Source organism: Colletotrichum godetiae, assembly GCF_030913485.1.
Source record: "Colletotrichum godetiae strain CBS 193.32 chromosome Unknown BDP55scaffold_30, whole genome shotgun sequence".
Classification (NCBI taxonomy): domain Eukaryota; kingdom Fungi; phylum Ascomycota; class Sordariomycetes; order Glomerellales; family Glomerellaceae; genus Colletotrichum; species Colletotrichum godetiae.
The window spans coordinates 416,177-427,485 of record NW_026851278.1 but is presented as its reverse complement, the minus strand read 5'-3'; the positions used below and the strand labels follow the sequence as shown (position 1 = coordinate 427,485).

At 53.5% G+C, this 11,309-nt stretch overlaps 4 protein-coding genes across 4 annotated transcripts; 3 read left to right on the top strand and 1 right to left on the bottom strand.

Moving 5' to 3' along the window:
• Positions 1-209: 209 nt before the first annotated feature.
• BDP55DRAFT_220630 (family 47 glycosyl hydrolase) lies at positions 210-2,424 on the bottom strand. The gene is made up of 2 exons (XM_060566075.1): positions 564-2,424; positions 210-374 (listed from the first exon to the last, which is right to left on the bottom strand). The coding sequence occupies exons 1-2, from the start codon at positions 2,226-2,228 to the stop codon at positions 255-257; spliced, it is 1,785 nt and encodes a 594-aa protein (XP_060427658.1). The 5' UTR covers positions 2,229-2,424; the 3' UTR covers positions 210-254.
• A 2,242-nt stretch (positions 2,425-4,666) lies between these two features.
• BDP55DRAFT_669802 (aldo/keto reductase) lies at positions 4,667-6,721 on the top strand. The gene is made up of 4 exons (XM_060575331.1): positions 4,667-5,074; positions 5,204-5,483; positions 5,582-5,896; positions 5,956-6,721. Exons 1-4 carry the CDS (start codon positions 5,028-5,030, stop codon positions 6,292-6,294), a joined length of 981 nt encoding a protein of 326 aa, XP_060427657.1. The 5' UTR covers positions 4,667-5,027; the 3' UTR covers positions 6,295-6,721.
• On the top strand, positions 6,647-9,551 carry BDP55DRAFT_220594 (glycoside hydrolase family 5 protein). Its single transcript, XM_060566074.1, has 2 exons — positions 6,647-6,780; positions 6,843-9,551. Exon 2 carries the CDS (start codon positions 6,965-6,967, stop codon positions 9,362-9,364), a length of 2,400 nt encoding a protein of 799 aa, XP_060427656.1. The 5' UTR covers positions 6,647-6,780; positions 6,843-6,964; the 3' UTR covers positions 9,365-9,551.
• Positions 9,552-9,915: 364 nt separating this feature from the next.
• Positions 9,916-10,999, top strand: BDP55DRAFT_669799 (ribonuclease H-like domain-containing protein). The gene has a single exon (XM_060575330.1). It carries the CDS (start codon positions 10,134-10,136, stop codon positions 10,791-10,793), a length of 660 nt encoding a protein of 219 aa, XP_060427655.1. The 5' UTR covers positions 9,916-10,133; the 3' UTR covers positions 10,794-10,999.
• The last annotated feature ends 310 nt before the right edge of the window (positions 11,000-11,309 follow it).

The following is an 11,309-nucleotide window of genomic DNA, read 5'->3' as shown; positions in this document are numbered from 1 at the left end:
TCTACTCGTTCATACTCTGTACAGATACACCAGCCCGGCAACATGTAAACCCATCTCTCGTCTAGTGCCGTTTTTAGAATGTCACGTATCAGACTTTCCCGGTGGGGTGGATAGTGCACAGATCAGCGGAGCTGTCCGGTGCCTCCTTTTCCATCCAAACCCAGGCGTTCGGGCAACGAAATCCGGGGCGAAGGGAAAGATACCCCCCCCCCCCCCCCCTTTCTAGATTTCAACCATGTCCCTTTCCCCGGACCTCAAAGGTGTCTCCGGAAAGGATGCGCTTCAGTATTCAGCACGTAGTCATCGAGGCTGATGAGATCGGGCGGTGAAAAGACGAGGTAGAAATATTTCAGTGTCTCCGCCAGCCAGAAACTCTAAAATGGGTGGTTATGTAGTGTTAGTTAAGCGAATCTTGTTCCTTTTTCTTTCTCCCCTTCGTAATCTCCCGATTTAGAATAGAAAAGTTATCCCTACCCTAAGACATGCTGACATGGCAGGATAACACAACAGGAGAAGCAGCGGAAAGGAAAGCAAAAACTCGAAGGGAAAGGAAAGAAGCTCACCTCCATGTAATCCTCTTTGGGAAGCTCATCCTGTTTCTGCGTGACATCCAGTACCGCAGCATTACCGTGCTCGACGAGCGTGCCGTTACTCACAGCTTTCCACATCTCCCACGCGGCCTCCTGGAACCCCTGGTCGCCCGTGATGCGGTACAGCACAAATACGCTCTCAATCGCCTCGGGTCGGAGGATATACCGCGGGTCCTTGGCCGTCGTGAAGCCTTTGGGCAAGTGCTCCTTATACTCCGTCTTCAACTTCTTCGCTGCATCCCACTTCTCCTCATCCCACGCACAGGCGTCTCGCCGGTCGCACTTGACCATGTTGTACCGCTCCGGCATCATGCCCGTCGGCATGGCCTGGTAGGCATAGTAACATCCCAGCGTCAGCCGCGCACCGACGGTAACCCACTCCTCTCTGCCCAGCACGCGGCCCGCGAGAGCGTAAATGCCGCCGATGAAGCAGGATAAGTGCTCGCTCTCCGGGTCGAGGGAGCGGTTCCCGCCCGCGTCGACGTCGACGTTACCCGAGATGAGGACGTTTTCGCCGCCGGGGAGCATAGGCCGGAAAAAGAGGGACTCATTGGCCGCTTTGAGAAAGTTCTCCGTCATGGTGCGATATTTTGGCTCCGCGCCGTTGAGGAGGGCAATCATCTTGGGCAGGTACTCGTAGAGCGAGTCGGCGCAGCCGCCGATGGTGAAGGTCGAGCCCGTGACGACGTCGCGGTCAGCCATGTGGACGAACATGGGCCACATGCCTGGGAGCTTAGTCTTTTGCTGGCCGTCGTGGAAGAGGTCTGTTACTTTTGCGGCGGCGTCATAGTACTTGGGGTTGCCGGTGAGCTGGGAGAGGCGTGTCATCTCGAGGGAGAGCGTGCCTGGGGACGCGGAGACGACGGAGCCCTCAACGATGAGGCCCTTGCCCGACTTTGCGTCGTTGAAGTTGATGAAGTCTACCGGCATGCGGTGCTCCGTGTTGAAGGCGCCATACAGCAAATCGCCAAGCTCGATGGCCTTGTCGAGGAGGACACGGCGACCGCTGAGGTCGTAGGCGGCCATGAGACCTCCGAGGTAGCGGATGTTGGTCTCAAAGGTGTTGACGCGATCCGAGGTGGAGACACTAAAGTCAATCTTGGCGACGGCGGCGACGGCCTCCTCGAACTCGGGCTTGAGACCCATGATCCAGAGGACGTCGAGGGAGTCGACAAGGGTAGCAGCCCATCCGGAGAACTGGTCCTTCGCAGTCGCGGATATTGGGTTAAGGGCGTCCTTCATCCAGGCGTACTTTTTGTAGTTTGCCCAGTTCATTTGGAAGAGGCGCCGAACTTCTTGCCGGCGAGCTTCCCGGCGCCGGGAGGCGGAGAGGGACTCGGAGGGGAAGCGGTGTTGCACGCGGGGGAGGGAGCCGCGGCCGCCGTTCCCGGGCTCCGGGACGCGGGTGGGCGGGTCTTGGGGCGGGTACTTCAGGTCGACGGCGGACCAGTCGAAGCTGGATTTCGGTGTCGGCGGTTGCTGGGCGAAGCTTTCTGTGTTCATGAAGCGTTCTAGCATGGCTGTTTCTGTGCGCGGGTGTAGCCATGTTGTGTCAAGGATGTAGATGACGCATGTTATTGTGACGAGGGTGAGGACGAGGGAACGCACCCGCGTCCAGCGGTATGACGCCCTTCCCATGATGGGTTTGTGTGTTTCTATGTGTCTGTACGAGTACGGAGATGCGTGAATGAGAGGCGATGTGATGGTCCCGAGTGATGAAGCCTTCTCGATGGGTGAGGCTAGGCAAGGGAGGGAGACTGTGTGATACGGCTAAGTTCGAGTCATTGAAACCGTTTGGCGATGGCGACTGAATGATAGTGCCGTCTGTCGAAAACGCAAAAGAAACAGAAACTGCATTCAAGAATGACGCGATAAGGGAAGGTGTGAAGTGAAAGGAAGGAGCCCGGCTTTTGGTGTCGCTGTCGCTGTCGCAAGCCCCTGAATGAGAATCTCATAGCAGAATCTCACCGTGAGAGTTGAGGTGAGGTGCGTCTCGAGGGTGCAAGGCTAGGCGAAAAGGCGGTTAGGTGTTAACAACTAACTTTCATTTTTACCGAGCAAGCCATGGCCAAGCCAAGCAAACAGGCGGCGGGCTTTCTTGGTTGACTTTTGTGGCGTCGGAACTTGGAGCGACGTTTCGAGACGGTTGAGACATGGAGCTGAAAGTCAAAACACACGTGCCCCATTCCCGCGTATCCAGTCCCCAAGACTTTGAGAGCGACCCAGTGAATTTGGGGTCGTTCGTGTCTGGCGAACCTTGCCTCATCCCTGTCGAGAGTTTGTTCACTGAAATAGAAGGATGGATGGTTTGATGGGACGGCCAAGGGGTGATTGATAGAGTGAGTGCTGGTGCTGCTGCGACTGGCGATATGAGGTTGTTTGCTGTTGGAGTGAATCCATTGTTTGTGGTTGGAAAGGTTATTGGTCAGCGTCCACCTCATATCATTTGATAGGATGCGGGCGTCGCCTATTGATTGAGCCGCGAGCATATTCGGGGTCTCATATTCAATTGATATCGCAACATGTTCTTCGTATGATGAGCTGTGTTGTTCACAATCGTGAGTGAGAGTGAACACCTGATCGCACCAGTCGGCAGCCACGGTCGCTCCAGACACTCTAATTTTATGGTTCTCCACAGTGGACCGAGGCGGGCCGCGTCCTGTCAGGTCCTTGAGAGCTCCCCCTGATGACCCCCTCGGGATTCGGGCGGCGCTTCAGCACGCGCTTCTTGAGCGTAAGCGAGCAGCGTGAGATGTCTCACTGAGAGTATGATTGGGTGAGTGGCAAGGAAGAATGCAGGAACCGGCGTCTGCGTACATCCGTCTTACCTTGTCGAGAACTTGGCTTCGGATGTGAGATTCTTCTTTCGACGTGGATTATACCTTAAATGGATGTTGTTGGTTTGACGTGGGGGCCCGGTGAAGAGCTCATGGAAGTAATTACTCCGTACATACTGCCGGGAGAGCAATCTTCATCGCCGACTCACATGAACACACACCTTCCTCTCACCATCTGGCGGCTTATAATCATTGACACCAGGTGAAACGTCCTCTATGAATCTCAACTTGGCTGCTCTCTCTCCTCACGTCCAAGGTGAGGCGTTCAGGCCACGGAAGGCACTCCTAATTGAGATTGAACAACTCATTCATGGTGTTCAACTCACGGCGTCTTGGTTGAAGAGCTTACCTGACGGACCTCACGCCACGAGGGCACGGCTGCTACCTATTCTCATCCCCAACTGACCCCTCAGCGATCCCATCTCCTGAGCACATGGATGGTCATTGGTAGGGACGGTTCTTAGTATAAGTATAAATACTGAACGACAGTAGGTAGTACCGACAAGGAAAGTGAGCAATTCACTTGATCGGACCTCACTCTGCAATTGAGGCGGACTGCACCGCGCATTCTTAGTTTCCCATACCATACATACTTTGAAGCGTGTAATCTCATTTGATCGCATCAGAATAAGGTTGTGTGGAACATGAAGAACGTTTGAGTGGAACACACCTTCGGGGCCTGGTGTAAAGATGCACCGAGGACAAAGTCTAGTGGCAATTGCGGCATTTCCATGAGCTTCAGTGATCGTCATCCACGCCAACTGTCCCGTCACTGTACGACATTTCGTCGATGCTTGACATGATCAAGACGACATGAGTGAGGAGTAAGACGTCATGAGAATTCATCATGAGAAATTCGGTCTCATCTCACAGAGTGAGATTGTATACGCAAGGCTCAGTATCCAAGATGCGTTGGGTCTCGTGAAGGACATAATATGAACCTGAAAGCCTCAGGCTCTTACCTTAAAATCATAGACATGGCTTGGCCATGTGCCGGGACGGGCCAGCGTGTACTGCCCATCCGGTGCCGGGCCTAGACGGACCCAGACGGACTCAAACGGACTCACGTCTCAGTTCCAAGCGAGCCTATCCGTAGGCCGTAAAGAGTGCCCCTCCGTGAGGCCGACCTCGGCTTCCGCACCCGAGAGACAGAAGAAAACGGGAGACTGAGGTGGAAGCGTGGGGTCCCCCAGTCTCACCATCGCCCACGGTCCACAGCCGACCCCGCCACGGCCAACCCACAAAGGCAATCCTAACAGTTGGCGACGGTGGCAGCGTCACGACCGTGTCCTGGGGCAACCCGCGTCTCCTCCTCCTCCATCCTCCATCCTCCATTGACAATTGGTATACTTGAGCCGTTTAGCGGGTCCGACGGTGGGCGTCACGGAGAGAAAGTACGAGGTACCCCATCCCATCAGGGTGCGCAGCTCATCCTGACAAACGATGATGCAATTGGGTGTTGGAACCCCTCACTTGTTTAGAAAGAGGCCACCTTAAAAGCTCCCCTCTCTATTCTTCCTCTCGATGGTGATTCTCACGATATTCTTCCAATCTTCCCCTTCTTCTCTTCTAAACCAGTCCTCATACCAATTCAGTAAAAATGTCTTTCGGATCCAAGGCCAAGCTCAACACCGGTGCTGAGATTCCGTACGTCTAAGTTACCCCTCCATCCCCCTGTCGATCGCGATACCCCGCTCTCGCTATCGCGCTCTGCCTCTTGTTTTCCTTACTCTTTATGAGACAAAACATCCCAAACTGACTCTTGGGAACTTCTAGCACTCTGGGATACGGCACCTGGCAGTCCGCCCCCGGCGAAGTCTCCGTCGGTGTCTACGAGGCCCTCAAGGCCGGCTACCGCCACCTCGATCTCGCCAAGATCTACCAGAACCAGCCCGAGGTCGCCCAGGGCATCAAGAAGGCCCTCGCCGAGATCCCCGGCCTCAAGCGTGAGGACATTTGGATCACCTCCAAGCTGTGGAACAACAACCACAAGCCCGAGAACGTCGAGGCTGCCCTTGACGAGACCCTCAAGGAGCTCGAGCTCGACTACCTTGACGTAGGTTCAGCCATCTCCCCTGCCATGCATACCTCTCCTTTGGTGCTAGGTTGGGCGTGGAACGGGCGAGCATTACCCGGCTAACCCCTCACCTACAGCTCTACCTCATCCACTGGCCCGTTGCCTTCAAGAAGGATGGTGACAAGCTCTTCCCCCTCGCCGCCGAGGGTGAGGTCGACCTCGACCAGAGCGTCTCCCTGGTCGACACCTGGAAGGCTCTGATCGACCTCCCCAAGTCCAAGGCCAAGAACATTGGTGTCTCCAACTTCACCGTTGAGGACCTTCAGACCGTCATCGACGCCACCGGTGTCACCCCCGCCGTCAACCAGATCGAGCGCCACCCCCTCCTCCAGCAGAACGACACCCTGATCAAGTACGCCAAGGAGAAGAACATTCACATCACCGCCTACTCTGTACGTTCACCCTTGGTACCCGCACCTACTCTATGTGACAGTGACTAACATACATACAGGCCTTCGGCAACAACGGCTTCGGTCTTCCCCTCCTGATCGAGAACGACGTCGTCAAGAAGATCGCCACCAAGCTCAACGCGACCCCCGCCCAGGTCGTTCTCGCCTGGTCCCAGACCGGTGGCCACTCCGTCATCCCCAAGTCCGTTACCCCGAGCCGCATCCAGTCCAACTTCCAAGAGGTCAAGATCTCGGACGAGGACGTTGCCGCCATCAACGAGATTGGCAAGGAGCCCCGCCGCTACAACATCCCCTTCACCTACAAGCCCCGCTGGAACATCAACATCTGGGACGAGAAGGAGGAGAAGGAGGCCTCCAACAAGGTCGTTCGCAAGCTTTAAGTTTGTGTGTTGTGACATGAAGGAATAAAAACAAAACCGCGTTCCCAGTTTATGATACCATGCGGGCCTTATATAGAAGAAGCCGTAGACGGCCATAGATGGACGACTCTATGAATAATGAAAAGAATTAAGAACACGGCCGGTCGCCCGAAGAGTTGTGAAAACTGGTGTCAATACGGATATGTGAATCGGGTTTCTAGACACTGGCACGATTCGATACTCCTGCGGCGAGACTCAGTCAAATCAGGGCATGTTGTTAAATGGCTCAAGAACCTTGAGCAGTTGACGAGGCACAAGCCTTGGCACAGCATCCACTTCCGGGGCCCGACTTTCCCGGTAATAGTGTTCGTCAAGAGGCTACTCTCTTAGAATAACTTGAGAATGGTTCAGCTTTTCCAATCTACAATATACAGATTTTTGAATTGAATTGATTCCAAATTAGTTCAAGAGTTTATCGAAGATCTCTATTTGTCTCATTGATGATTTGTTAGTAAGTTATCTTGGTGACTTGAAGGGAATTGAAATCTGAGCAGCAGCTGACTAAGCAGACTATCTGGCCTGAAGAGAAGCTGTCAGTACACGCAACGTCCGGAGCCCATCCCCAGCCAATCAAGCTAAAAAGCCCACCTTACACCTTGACTTCTAACAGCCATTTCACCTCTCCTTCACCATGGCGACCAAATATGCCGCGCAAGACCTTTCCGACGCGGCACTGGGAGGTCCAATTGGCCTGAAAAATGGCTACTTTGTCGATAATTACGGACGCACGCTCACCCTGCACGGCCTCAACATCTCCGGAGCAAGCAAACTGCCTACGACGCCAAACGGCTTGTCTCATCTGACCGATGGCTTCTTCGAGCACCGGACGGTGACCTTTATCGGCAGACCGTTCCCACTTGAAGATGCGCCGCTGCACTTCAGACGGCTGCAGGCTTGGGGCCTGCCGCTTATCCGTCTGCTTGTTACGTGGGAGTCGATTGGACACTCTGGGCCGGACCCAGAGACGGATGTTGATCTTGAGTATATCGACTACCTGCGCCAGCTCATCGAGATCATGCCAAGATACGGGATCAAGTGCTTCATCTGCGCTCATCAGGACGTGTGGAGCCGGTTCAGTGGCGGCAGCGGTGCACCCGGGTGGACGTTTGAGGTTGCTGGGCTCGATGTCGAGGCGTTCACTGAGACTGGAGCCGCGTATGTCCATGGCCAGGACGAGCTGAGGAGAGCTACTGCACCTGTGAATGAGAAGGAGCCGAGCGGTCCGTTTGTGTGGCCATCTGGGTACCAAAAAATTGCAGCATCGACGATGGCGACGTTGTTTTGGGCTGGCGACGCTCTGGCGCCAAAGCTGCAATGTCAACGAGCAACAAATGGCAAAGTCGAGACTGTTTCGGCTCAGGAGTTCCTTCAGAGTGCATTCATCGAAGCCTTTGGCCGACTCGCGGATGAAGTTGCTGGACTCGAGGCATGCGTTGGATTTGAGCCGTTGAATGAGCCGCATCGAGGCCTCGTCAATCTTCACGGGTTCGACGGGTGGAACTACGATACCGACTTGCATATCGGATACTACCCTTCCTTGACACAAGCTCTCGCCCTCGCAAGTGGCTACGCTCAGGAAGTCAACTACTACGTCAAGTCCTGGCCGTTCCCTACTCGAATCTCACACAAAACTGTCGTCGACCCTAAGGGAAGATCTGCGTGGTTGGCTACTAAAGTAAATGCATCGACACCACAGAATTATGGTCTCGGGGGGTGTGTATGGCGCGCTCACGGTGTCTGGGACTGGGATGAATCGAAAAAGGGGCCCAAGGTTCTGCAACAAGACTACTTTGAGGTGGATCATCGGCCAGGCCGTGAAGGCAAGCCGCTGGAATGGTACCGTGACTTTTACGGTCCCTTTCTCAAGCGCTTTTCCGACCGCGTCTCACGGAAGTCTTCGCGCCAATTCTGTTTCTTCGAGCCGATACCGAACGAGTTTGTGCCCCCTTGGATTGGTCAGGATGGCAAGGTGGACGAAGCCGGTCAGAAGCAGACTTATGCGACTAAGACTATCATCGACACACCGAGACCAGAGAACCTCGTCTTTGCGCCTCACTTTTACGACCTCAACGTACTATTCAGCAAACATCACTCTTGGATGAGCGTCAACGTCCAGGGCTTGTCGAGAGGCATGTTCATCTTGAAAGCACTCTACTTTGGCGCCAAGGCACTCCGCCAAAACTACCGCACGCAGCTCGCCAACATTCTCAAGTACGGGCAAAAGTCGTTGGGTACCCACGTGCCCGCCCTCATCGGCGAGGTCGGCATACCCTACGACATCAACAACGGCGAAGCGTTCAAGACGGGTCAGTACGATAAGCTACGGGAGCTGATGCACGCCCTCGTTTCCGCCATGGAGGATAACAATCTCGCATTTACGTTATGGAATTACAACCCCGACAACCGGGTCGAGTACGGCGATGGGTGGAACAAGGAGGACTTCTCTGTCGTTAATGGCGACACTGAAGCCAAGCCGGGCCACATTCTGCCAGACTATGCGAACGAAGCGCATGAGGATGACGAGCTATACCGCGGTGGGAGGGTCCTGGATGTGGTTATCCGCCCCTACGCCGTCAAAATTGCAGGTCGCCCAGTTCGTTCGGACTGGAACCCGCGGACACTCCATTACGAATTTGAGTGGACTTCAAAAGCCGAGAGCGACGCCAAGAACAGCAAGAGCCAGCCAGAAATGTCGCGGACGACGGAGATATTTGTGCCAAAGTACCACTACGCAGATCGCAATATCGATATCAAGGTTAGCGACGGAGAGTGGTCGTATGACCCTGATCTGGCGACCTTGTATGTGCACCACGACGGGAGCAAGAGCACGCACCGCTTGACGATTGATATCACGAATATACCGAGGCATCTGATGGAGACTGTGGAAAGGAGGCGGCGGGCGTTCCCGCCTAGTTTCCCATTGAGCCTCGTCTCGCCTAGCACGGAGCTTGCGATTGAGGAGTTGATGATGCCGATGTTATTGCCTGGACTTCTTGTGATTTTGCTGGCTATTGTGACGATGTTTGTCTAGTAGTACGGGGTTAATTCACGATTAAGTAGTAGTGCGGTAGATGGTCGAAGTTGATGGGTTTTTGAATCGGGTGCTTAGATGAGCTTCGTGAGAGGCCTTAGATGACAGGCATAAAGACATATACTGGCTCATGCCTCTTTGACCTCAAAAATAGAAGCATGCCGACAATACTTGAAAGCTGACAAGCTATTTACGTGAGGTTTCGTTAGCTAGTCCCCATTTGGATTCGGGGGTCATAAGGTAGGTACCTACCATCATCAATCTTCGTTTAATCGCGGACCAGGTTTGAACTCCGACATGTGACATTAAAGTAAAAGAAGATGGAGTGGATGATGATCATACAATACCAGAACTAAGAAGCATCTGAAGGTCATATGCAAGGGGCCACTTTTATCTGCCTTGACGCAAATTCGTTGGCTAGGCTTTTGCCCCTCCCCCTCTTTCTGCCCATGCTTCTGTCAACCTTTGCTGAGCTCACGACCACACTCCATTTCACCAAGAGGCCCTCAGCACGCACGATTTATACGTTTGTAAGATAGACCGCCTACTAGCAGATCTCACACCACTGTGAAAGGTTAGCCCACATCACCAATGTCTATCATACAGAGAAAGAATTGTTAACGAGGCTATTAGAGAAGATTTCGCACCGTCTGCTCGGCTACAATATTGCTCCAAGGAGGGTTCATGTATCCTCTTGTGTAGTAGGAAACTACTTGTCCCTCTATCCTCAAGACTCTCATCGTGGAAACTACCAAACACATCCGCAAAGATGATGGGCTACGATGACGACGACGGCATGGGAAGCCGCCTCTTCGAACACCGGGCAAGCGACACCCACAGAATGGTCTCGAAATCAGACCTTGTCTTCTATAACCCCCAAACCCAGCTCCTCGGCATGCGAATGTACTCCTACGCCACCAAAGGCGCCGTTCCCGAACGCGGCAGCATGGTCGTCTACATTGACGGCGCCTGCCGCAACAACGGCACCCCCTCGGCGCAAGCATCGTGGGGTGTGTACTTTGGTCCCGGGTCAAGGTACAACGCCTGCGGGTTGCTTTCTCCAGACCTCCCGCAGACAAATTCCCGGGCCGAGATTGAGGCGCTTGTGCAGGGGTTGAGGATCATTTGTGATATTACGGCGAGGGATTACTCATTGAGCCGGATCAAGATTGTGACGGACTCAGAGTATCTTGCAAGTGCCATGTCGCTTTGGATTGGGGAGTGGATCGAGAATGAGGGGCTGAATGCGAGGGGGAAGAGGGTTGCGCATTTCGAGGTGTTGAGAGAGTTGCATGAGCAGTTGGATGAGATGACCTACGGGGATGATGGGGGGAGGGATATCATGTTTTGGGCTGTGCCGAGGGAGGACAATACGGAGGCGGATGCGTTGGCTAATCAGGCATTTCCAAATAGTCGTAGGACGTTTTGATGAAGATGGAGTTTGTAACTTATAGAGCTTTTGATGAAAGATTATCTGCCCTTTACCAGATTTTGGAAAGTCGTTGGGAGCTACGCAACTGACTTGACGGGTTCGTGAACACGGTGGATTGTTCCCGTCGACTATATCCTATTTCTTCGTTCTAGATGGCTTAAGTTAGTGTTAGCTACTCTCAAACCACTTTATATGCCCATCGCTGTGTGCCATTACTTATGACATTGAATTCGTCGCAGTGCCGTTAAGCTTGGATCATGTACTGGTCAAACCTTTGAACTCATGACATTCTAGATTTTGTTCTTATGGTAGATTTTATGACCAGTGAAACTTTGAACTCACTTTGGGCCGTTGGACAATATAACAATGAGAGGTTTTCACAACTAATGAACTTCGGCAATCTGGATTGGTCCGGCTTTGCTTACATCACGTGACTGGTAATCGTCACTCGAGTAGCAGGATCCTCTTTAACAACCTAACTGCATGAGGTGAAGTGCATTCAATTGCATATAA

Excerpts from the sequence above, each read along its gene's own strand:
- BDP55DRAFT_220630 (XM_060566075.1), bottom strand. The coding sequence starts at position 2,228 with ATGGGAAGGGCGTCATACCGCTGGACGCGGGTGCGTTCCCTCGTCCTC. Across the intron at positions 375-563 it reads CCAAAGAGGATTACATGGAG|AGTTTCTGGCTGGCGGAGAC; the intron begins GTGAGCTTCTTT and ends CACCCATTTTAG.
- BDP55DRAFT_669802 (XM_060575331.1), top strand. The coding sequence starts at position 5,028 with ATGTCTTTCGGATCCAAGGCCAAGCTCAACACCGGTGCTGAGATTCC. Across the intron at positions 5,075-5,203 it reads AACACCGGTGCTGAGATTCC|CACTCTGGGATACGGCACCT; the intron begins GTACGTCTAAGT and ends GGGAACTTCTAG. Across the intron at positions 5,897-5,955 it reads TTCACATCACCGCCTACTCT|GCCTTCGGCAACAACGGCTT; the intron begins GTACGTTCACCC and ends ACATACATACAG.
- BDP55DRAFT_669799 (XM_060575330.1), top strand. The coding sequence starts at position 10,134 with ATGATGGGCTACGATGACGACGACGGCATGGGAAGCCGCCTCTTCGAA.
- BDP55DRAFT_220594 (XM_060566074.1), top strand. The coding sequence starts at position 6,965 with ATGGCGACCAAATATGCCGCGCAAGACCTTTCCGACGCGGCACTGGGA.